General features: G+C 45.5%; 1 protein-coding gene across 1 annotated transcript in view; it reads right to left on the reverse strand.

Annotated features, from left to right (window-relative positions):
• The window catches only part of CATSPERD (catsper channel auxiliary subunit delta), a 119,768-nt gene that overhangs the window by 17,081 nt on the left and 92,063 nt on the right, over nucleotides 1-10,624 (reverse strand). Inside the window, exons 16-17 of the mRNA XM_006896432.1 lie at nucleotides 3,945-3,997; nucleotides 672-746 (exon numbers count right to left, since the gene is read on the reverse strand). Coding sequence (XP_006896494.1) covers nucleotides 672-746; nucleotides 3,945-3,997 — 128 coding nt within the window. The remainder of the gene's footprint in view (nucleotides 1-671; nucleotides 747-3,944; nucleotides 3,998-10,624) is intronic.

Consider the following 10,624-nt stretch of genomic DNA (forward strand, 5'->3'; position numbering starts at 1 on the left):
GATTGGCACAGGACAGAGCGGAGTTTAGGGCTGTTGTGCATAGGGTCACTACGAGTCGCAGGCAACTCGAGGGCACATAACAACAACAACAACAACATCTTGAAGGAAGTGCAACCAGAGTTGCCCCTTAGAGGTGAGGGTGGTGAAACTTTGTCTTCCTTACTTTAAGGCGTGTTGTCTGGAGTTTCCAGTCCTTAGAGAGAGATACTATGCTTGGAAAGGAAAAAGATGAGAGAAAGAGGAAGTGCATCAGTGAGAGACAGATTAACACAGTGATTACCACAATGGGCTTGAGCAGGACACAGAAGATGAAGACTGAAGACGGGCAAGGGTCAGATCTGTTGTTGATAGGGTCACTGTGAGTCAGAGCGACTTTATGCACCTAAGGACAACATCACACACTGCCCCCCCTCCTCCATTGATTCAATCTTTCCAGAGAACCCTGGCTGCGGTGGATAGGGACAGCTCCCGACAGGTGGCTGAGGTGCCAGCTGCCACATGATTGGGGATCACTCAGGAGTGAGAATCAGGTACCCACCCCCAGCACCCTCCAGACACCCTTTATCATTCTTCCCTTGCCCAGGTGGCAGTTTTGAAGCCATTTTCAGTTCTCTGTGGGCACACTCCCCCCTGAATGATGCCTGTGGGGGGTCAGGGTGCCCCAGGCTCACCTCTCGATGATGTAGCTGAAATTGTCCTGCAGGGCCACAGGGCTCTGAATGCCTTTGGAGCAGGAAGAGATGTCACTGTGGGTGAACAAGAGACTGTGAGAGGCGGGGAAGCCAGTTTGGGGCTGTCCTCGCTTGGTCCCCTGGCGGTGCTGTCCCACTAACACCACAAGGGGGAGCTGCCCACGAGCAGTCGCCTGGATGGAGCGTCTGCATCTGGATGCTGGTTCCTTGAAGATGTAAATCTCCCCGCCAACTCTGCCTCCCTAACTTGCTTGCTTTTATTCCTACTCTACGTATCTCTGTTTTATTGACTATGCAAAGGCGTTTGTGTGGATCATAACAAAGTGTGGCTGACTCTGAGAAGAATGGGAATCCCAGAACTCTTGATCGTGCTAATGAGAAACCTATACTTGGTCCAAGAGGCAGTTGTCAGAACAGAGCAAGGAAACACTGCATGGTTCAAAATTGGGAAGGGCGTACGCCAGGGATGTGTCCTGTCTCCATACCTTTTTAATCTGTATGCAGAACAGATTATCCAGAAGGCTGGACTCTATGAGGAGAAATGTGGGGTCAAGATTGGTGGAAGATCTATCAACAATCTGCAATATGCAGATGATACAACCCTGTTTGCTGAAACTGAGGAGGACCTGAAGCACCTGCTGCAGAGGGTCAAGGACTGCAGCCTCCAATATGGATTGAGGCTCAATGTCAAGAAGACAAAGATTCTCACCACTGGACCAATTGGCAGCATCAGGATGGATGGTGAAGAGATTGAGATTGTTCACAGCTTCAGTTTGCTCGGCTCCACAGTCAACTCTCTCGGCACAGCAGCCAGGAAATGAGAAGACGTATTGCGATGGGAAAGTCTGCTGTTAGGGACCTCTCCAGGGTACTGAAGAGCAATGGTGTCTCTTTGGAGACTAAGGTGCATCTGATACAGGCCATGGTCTTTGCTATCACTTGTTATGCATCAGAGAGTTGGACAATGACTAAGGAGGATAGAAGAATCGATGCCTTTGAGATTTGGTGCTGGAGAAGAGTATTGAGGGTACCATGGACTGCCAAGAAACAAACAGATTCATCCTGGAAAGGGTCAAACCGGGCTGTTCCTTGGAGGCAAAGATTCTAAGGCTCCATCTAACATACTTTGGACATGTTGCAAGGAGGGACAGGTCCTTGGAGAATCATGCTTGGTAGGGTGGAGGGACAGCGTAGAAGGGGAAGGCCCCCTATGAGGTGGATTGATTCGGTGATTGGGGTAATCGGGATGGGAGTGTCAGAGACAGGACAGAGCAGAGTTTAGGGATGTTGTACATAGGGTCGCTATGAGTTGCACATAACAACAACAACAACAACTACTTTTACATCTCAAAGGTGATTGGTTTATGACACAATCTACTCTGACACGGCCTCAATAACATAATAAAGAAAACTGTCAGGCCAGAACCAAGGTCAAAGGAAGAACAAAGGATTCAAGGAATATCAACATGTCAACAAAGGGCGTGAACATCCTCAACTAGTATGGTGTGCCCCTCCCTTCCCTCCCTAAAGACCCCCACTATAAAATCTGCCCTAATCCACCTTGTTGTTGTTATGTAGCATGGTCTCTGACACACCCATCCCGATTACCCCAGTCACTGAATCAATCCACCTCATAGAGGGCCTTCTCCTGTGCCGTCCCTCCACCCTCCCAAGCATGATGTCCTTCTCCAAAGTATGTTAGACAGAGCCTCAGAATCCTTGCCAATCCACCTTAGGGCAGGGTATTTCCCTGGTCTGTCCCTCTGCCTGTTTCTCTCTCTGCAGACCAAGGAATCCCATCAGGGAGACCCCTTAGTAAAGCTTCTTTAGCTTCCTTTCTCTAGTCCCTTCTTTGAGTCCTTGACCTTATGTTCAGTGCGAAGACCTAACAAAAACTCTCTTCTCAGGTTAGGTTACCGTGAGGGGTAGAGAATCCTCTAGCTTCCAAGTCAATCCAGGGCACCGACCCACAGGCTTTCCCAGACTCTCACCTTTTCAGGAGCAGACTGGTACACCTGAGGCTCTCAGAGTGGCTGGTAGCAGCCCAACGCTCAGCCACGGTGCCACCAGGGGCTCCTTCCCATAGGTGCAGGGATAAAGGATTTACAGCATGTATTTTTGCAGGGATACAATTCAATCCACTACACAAAAACTGGAAAGTGAGCCCCTTGCTAGTCAGAGCGGCAAGGACAGGGAAGCCCAGCAGACCCTCCGCTGGCCCAGCACTATGGACAGCAAAGCTAGCCAGGCCTTTTGGGAGGGGCTTTGAGTGGCAGCCTAATAGTAGACCCCCAAAGTGAATCTCCCACATACTCTGACACGGGTAGGGGCAGGCCTTGTCGCTCATTGCCTGCCACAAATGTCTCTCAGCCCAAGTCAACCCTAGTGTCAGCTGTAACTGTACCCAAGTCAACACAAGTCAGTGTAACCCAAGTCAAGTCAACTCAACCCAAGACAGTACAACTTAACTCAGTCTAAGACAACACAACCCAATTCACAAAATCTGAACCAACGAGGGCTTTCTCCTCCCCAGGCTCATCAACCTCCAACCCTCGTCCACACCTGCCCCTTCCCTCCCCCCTAAGTGTTTTCTGAGATGTAACTTGTCACAGCTCTTTGGTGTTAGGGTACCTTCTGCTTCGTGGCTGCCCACAGAGATTGCTGACGTAAGGTATGTCTGTCCCAAGCCCACCTGATGGCCCACCTGACTATCTGACCAGGGAGGGAGAGGGATGTGATCAGCGGTTACACATCTCCCAGCACGCTGCCTGAAGGAAAAGTGTGGTAACTGGGTGAGTCTTACAATGTCTCTATTCTCAGATTCTTATCTTTCTCTGGTGTAGCTATGGAAGCAGGAGGCCATTTTCTCAATTTTAAGGCAAGAGTTTGAAAATGAAACAAAACTTGAGCGATTTTAATCAAAATAAAGAACAGATCTAAAAGAAAGAAATAGAATGAATGCACTATTGGGGAATAGGCCAATAAATGTGACTCTAACCAGAATAAGTGAAGGAGAGGCAATCAACACGCCACACACTCCACCTCAAATTACTAATTACTTAACCTTTAATTATGGAACTACTGAGCATATGCAATGTAAGCAGACCAATCACAGACACCCATCTATATATACTTCATCCAATCCCACCACACCTACACACCCCATACTCCCTCCTCCAACACTGACACACCATCACCCAATCCCATCCCACCCACATATCCCACACTTCCCCCCAGTACCAGTTTACTTACTTGTGAACTACAATCTTCTTATCCAGGTCACATCCAATTGAAATGATTGCCGTCTACAGTGATGAGAGAGAGAGAGAGACATCCATCCAGAGAGGGTCACTGGGAACCCAGCCACAGAGAAGACTCAGGTGGGACACAGTCACATCAGGAATGTTTGCCTTCCCTGGACCCCAATGTGGTGACCTGAACACCCTTCTATTATAGTTGGGTCCTGCACAGCAGTCAAGCAAGGGAAGTTTCTGGGGTTTTTTTGGTTGTGTGTTACTGTCCTTTTGTTTGCTCTCTCTGAGGACACACCCTCTCCTCCAGAGAAAGGAGCTCTGGCATTAAATACAATTAAGTACTGCTTGGGCTCTGAGGGCATAGTGGTCCTTGGATGTTGTGTTGTTCATTGAGGAAGTGTGTGCCCACTCTCATCCGCCGCTCTGTGGTCTGAGGGTAGACAACTTTGAGTGTTTGACTCTGTGCACACCTCTGGTTTTACATCTGCCCTTACACTTCTGCAGGCCCTGGCCCACCCCTGAAGTTGAATGCTCCTTAATCCTCATGTTAACACTTTTTCAGGGGTAAGTAATTTCTTTTTAAAAAAAATTAATTTTAATGAAAGTTTACAGAGACTTTGGATTTCCATTCGTTCATTGTTGCACTTTTATCCCCACCCACCCCTCCTCCCCCAATTCGCTCTTTTCTTTGAAAAATAAAAGCAAAATTCTTGCATTGTTATACAATCCCTCTCCCCAAGTCCACTCCATTATGCTGCCTTCATTCTGGACCCCTGTCATGACAATAATACCTAATCATATATCCCTTTCAAACAGTTCTCTCCCTCATCTGTTTCAATGCAGTATACATAATTTATCTCTCAGTCTCCCCTCAACCCTTATGCCAGTCCTCTTTTATAACAGTGGCATTATGCAGTATTTGCCTTTTTGTGACTGAGATATTTCACTGAGCATGATATCCTCATTACCCATTTTGTATAATATTTCATGAGTTTCTTGTTTTTCAATGCAGCATAGTATTCCATTGTGTAAATATACCAGAGCTTCTCTATCCATTCATTTGTTGATGAGCACTTGGGTTGTTTCCAACTCTTTGCTATTGTGAACAAAGCCGCAATAAACATGGGTGTGCATATATCTGGCTGGGTGGCAGTTATGGATTCTTTAAAGGGTAAGTAATTTCTAAGACAACTGTGGCTACAGGCCAAATAGCCATTCCAGGAATAGTGCCTACTCTTGGACTTTTCTAGTGATAAATCAGCTGGGAATAAGTATCAGAAAGAAAGATAAATCAAACCAAATCCAATCCAATTCAAATCAACTCAACTGAATACAATACAAACCATCCAGTCAGACAAAACCATCAACTCAAAACAACCCAACCGAACCTAACTCAACCCAGCCCACATCAACTCAACTCAACCTAACTCAAGTCAACCCAAGCCAATTCAACCTAACACAATCTAACCCAATCCAGTTATACCAACTCAAGACAATACAACTCAAAATAACCCAACCAAACCTAATCCAACCCAATCCACATCAACTCAACCCAACCCAACTCAAGTCAACCCAAACCAACTCAACCTAACACAATCCAAGCCAGTCCAGTTATACTAACTCAAGACAATACAATTCAAAACCTAATCCAACCCAACCCACATCAACTCAACCCAACCCAACCCAAGTCAATCCAACCCAACCCAAGTCAACACAAACCAACTCAACCTAACACAATCCAAGTCAGTCCAGAGTAGTCCGACTCAAGACAATCCAACTCAAAATAACACAACCTAACCTAATCGAACCCAATCCTAATCAACTCAACCCAACCCATGTCAAGTCAACCCTGTCAAATTCAAACCAACTCAGTCTAATGGAACTTAACTCAGTCTAGTCCAGTCCCACCCAAGACAACTCAATCTAATTCAACTTGAAACAACCCAACTTAACCTAACCCAACCCAATCCAAGTCAACTCAACTCAACCCAATCCAATTCAAATCAACTCAACCTATCACAATTCAAGTCAGTTCATCCCAATCCAACTCAAAACTATGCAACCCAACCTTAAATAACCCAACCTAAGTCTGTCCTAGAGAGAGTGAAACCAAGTTGCTTCTTGGAGGCAAAGATGTTAAAGCTTTGTCTCACATACTTTGGGGCATGTTTCCAGGAGGGACCAGTCCTTGGAGAAGGACAGCATGCTTGGAAGGGTGGAGGTACAGTGCAGAAGAGGAAAAATCTGGATGAGATGTATTGACACAGTAACTGGGAGAAGGTGTGCTGGAGACAGTGAGACTGGATCAGGATATGGCAGGGTTCAGAGATACTATGCCTAGGATCACTGTGAATCACAGGTGACTTGATGGCACATAACAACCCAACTAAGGTGTGCTTGATTCAGATCTTTTCAACCACTTGTTATGCATCTGAGAGTGACAGAAGAAATGATGCCGTTGAGATGTGGTGTTGTAGAAGAGCACTGAATGTATGGCAAAACATAAGCCTTAGAAAAATGTAGCCTGAGTGCTCCTTAGAGGCAAGAGTAGTGAAAATACATCTCACGTATTTTGGGCATGTTGCTATGAGAGGCTATTCCTTGGAAAAGGATCACATGCTTGGAAAGATGGAGGGTTAGCGAAAGAGAGGAAGACCCTTAACAAGATGGATCACAACAGTAACTGCAGCAATGAGCTCAAATATATCAGAGATGATGAGGATGGGACAGGACAGGGTTCATGCCTGTTGTTCACAGTGTCACTGTGAGTCATGCTGGGCTCCACAACACCAACAACAACAATCTTCAGAGATGATTATCACTGTCTAGTTTCGGAACATGCCATCACTATAAAGGAATCCTATACCCACAAAAAGTCACTACTCCCCATTTCCCCTCTTCCCCGGCCTTGAGGAACCACTAATCCACTTTCTGTCTCCATTGATTTGTCTTTTTGTGTCTTGCTTCTTTCACAGAATGTAGTGTTTTCAAGGTTCATCCAGAATGGAACATGACTCAGAACTTCAATCTGTTTTTGTTTGTTTGTTTTGCTTTGCTTTTTTAGAATAAACACCTTTAATACCTGTGCTAAAAGGGGAGGGAGGAGATTTCTTTGCCTTTCGAGTGCCTTGATTTTCCTCAGATAGAATCCCAGCCCCTCTCCCTCTAGCACATAGCCCTCTGCGTGGCCACACTGGCCAGGCCTGGAAGTGATACATGCAAAAATCTTGCCCTGTTGGAACTGCTCCTCTAGAAGACTGCTAATTTTTGCTTACTTTTTCCTTTCATCGTATTTTTCTGGAATTTTCTTTGATCGCTTTTTGTTTAAAATCTCTTCCTCCTCAGGAGTCAGCTTAGCCCCCTTCTTGCAACCCAGGGGTAGCGCATAGTGGGACTCGTACCACTGGCGGTACAGTGTGCTGTCAATAAACACAGTGCAGTTCTTCACTAGGGTCTTGGTTTGGACCAGCTCATTGTTGGAGGCGTTGTAGACAACATCAATTATCCTTGTTTTGCGAGGACAACATTCAGAGCCCCAGGAGAAGTTCCTCACACCCAGTCTTAGGGCACGGTACTTCTTGTTGCCTCCTCTCACATGAACTGTGTATATACGGCGGGGCCCAATCTTAGTGTTGGCAGCCGGGTGTCCCAGTTCATACTTCCGCTTCTTGTGGTAGGGCTTTCTCTTGCCCCCAGTCTTGTGGCGCTTGTGCCAGTTGTCCTGGGAGATGCCCATCGCACCGCGTTGCCTGCAAAGAACTTCAATCTCTTTTTATGGCTGCAAAACTTATGCTGTTGAATTGTGATGTTGGTGGAGTGTATGGCCCATTGCACAAACTGCCAACACAAGTCTGTGCCAGGAGAAATGCAGCTGGAATACATCTTGCAGGTGAAGGTGGGGAGACTTGGTCTCACGTGCTTGGGGCGTGTTATCAGGAGGGGATCAGTCTGTGGAAAAGAACCACGAGTTTACAGAGTCGGTGAAAAAAAGGAAGACTCTCAATGAATAGATGGACACAGTGGCCGCAGTGTGCACTCAAACACCATGATGATGGGGCATATGGCACAGGACTGGACAGTGTTGCATTCTGATGTACGTGGGTCACTGTGAGCAGGCACCTAACAAGAGCATAATGTCCACGATGTGGACACACCACATTTCGTTATCCATCTGTCCACCCATTGGCAGGCACCTGGATTGTTTCCACTGCTGGCTATTGTGAATCATGCTGCTGTGGACCCTTGTGTTCAAGTTTTGTGTAGATGATGTTTGCATTTATCCTGCAGAGATACCAAGGACTTCACCAGGCGAAATTCTGCAGATGTCCAACAAGGAACATAAACTCACACACCCAGTCTAGTGGCAAAGGGTCATCTCCAGCTCCAGCTCCAACTCCTCAAGGAAAAGTCAACCAAGGCTTGAATAAAGGCATAGGTTTACATAGACTAAGAAGAAGTTGTTGAACAGAATAAGGGACATTGTTTTGTTTGCTGCCATCAAGTTGAGTATGACTCATAGAGACCCTATGAACAAAAGATCTGAATCCTGTTGTATCCAGTACTATTCTCACACTTCCTGACACACAAGAGCTCATGCAGCCATCATTCTGTCAATCCACCTGGTTAAGGGTCTTCCTCTCTTTCACCAACCCTCCATTTTCCCCAGTATCACGTCCCTCTCCAAGGAATAGCCCCACCTCCTAGCAAGATGCCCAAAGTATGTGAGGCAAAGCCTCACCATTCCTTCCTCCAAAGAGCACTCCAGCTGCGCCCTCCCAAAGACATTATCTGTTTGTTCTCTTGGTCATCCATGATTTAAAAATCGGTTGGGTCTTGCTTGAGTCTAGAGGGTAAGTGTTTAGATTTACTTGAAAGCTGGGTGTAAACTGTTCGGGCATTTTAAATTTTGTTAACCATCAAGTGTAAGCTGATTGGCTGTTTCTGATTTCATTAGCAATCAGCTGTGAGCCTCTTGTTTAAGCAGTCGGAACCTGGTGGGCAGACCTTTGCATTTAAAACTCTGTTTGGTCCTGCCTGAAGGTGAGTCTCCAGGTTGGAGCAGTTGGATTCTGGAGGCTATGTGTTTTTTATTTACTGTTGGTGGTGGTGCCATCAAGTCAACCACTACTTACAGAGGCCCTATGAACAACAGAGCTGAACCCTGCCCCATGCTGCATCATCCCACACTCAGGCCCACTGTTGCAGTCACTATAACAACCCATATCCTTGAGGGTCTTCTCTTTCTCTGACCCTGTGCTTGCCTCTCTCACCATGATGTCTTTTTCAAAGTACATGAGATGAGGTTTCACTGTCCTTGTCTCAAAGGAGTGCCTGGGTTTCACTTCCTCTGAGACAGATTTGTTTATTCTTTTGGCAGTTCGTGGGACAGTCAATACCTTTCACCAGTATCACAATTCAAAAGTATCAATTATTCTTCTATCATCTTTATTCATTGTCCAACTTTCAGACAACACAACTCATCTAGTCTTTGATCAAGTGGTGTTCAATGCTTCAAATCTACCCTTAAGATGATTTTGAAATTCAGATGGAGCAAGAAGCTGCACTGCAATCCCAGAGGTGTGCGGTTCAAATCCACCAGATGCTCTGCTGGAGAAGAAGGGGCAATCTCCTCCTGTACCAGTCAGATCCGATTTGACCACACACACACACACACACAATTATTTAAAAAAAAAAAGCAACCAGGCAGAAATTCAGATGGAATAGATTCAAGATCATATCTTGGTTCTTGTGGACCTGTTTTCATTTTCATCAGCCTCAATTTTAACTTGCATATGAGGAATTGATGGTCTGCCCCAACGTGCATCCCTGGCCTTGTTTTGACTGCTAATATTGACTTTCTCTAATGATTCCTCCCACAGTTGTAGTCAACCTGATTCCTATGAAGCCCATCAGGTGGAATCCAGGTGTACAGTCACTGTTTGTGTTTTTTTAAAGAGGTACTTCCAAGAAATAAATCACTGAAAATATAAAATTTGATCATTCTGTTTCCAGTCTCATTTCTATCATCAAGCCCATATTTTCTGACTACTATTCCTTCTTTATTATTTTCAACTTATGCATTCTACTCACCAATTATCATTTAATGCTTCTTGACTGCATGTTCAATCACTGTCAGACTCTAAGACTTGGTAAAAATTTTCATTCTTCCTTTTTGGTCCTAGATGTAGGAGCGTATATTTGAATTATAGTTGTATTAATGGGATTTCCTATCATAATTGTATTTCAAGATAGAAGTTGACTTTTTTACTATGAAGGCAACACCACTCTTCTTCCGTTTTTCATTCCCACCATAGTACACCATGTGATTTTCTGATTCAAAGTTGTTTAAGCTAGCCCATCTCATCTCATATGTCAATGTTTATGTTGATGTTGTTGTTGTTGTTGTTATGTGTCATCGAGTCACTTGCAACTCATAGCAACCCTATATACAAGAGCTCTATACGCTCTTCTATCCTGTGCCAACCTAGTCATCTCGAACACACTTATTCCCACCTCTCTAGTCACAGAATCAATCCATCTCATCAAAGGTCTTCCTCTCCTTCGCCGCCCCTCCACTCTGCCAAACATGATGTCTCTCTCCAAGGACCAGTCCCTCCTTGCAACATGCCCAAAATATGTCAGATGAAGCTTCAGAATCCTTGACTCCAAAGAGCCTTC

The sequence above is a fragment of the Elephantulus edwardii genome, unplaced genomic scaffold (assembly GCF_000299155.1).
Source record: "Elephantulus edwardii isolate Elephantulus edwardi_28Jun2011 unplaced genomic scaffold, EleEdw1.0 scaffold00185, whole genome shotgun sequence".
Classification (NCBI taxonomy): Eukaryota; Metazoa; Chordata; class Mammalia; order Macroscelidea; family Macroscelididae; genus Elephantulus; species Elephantulus edwardii.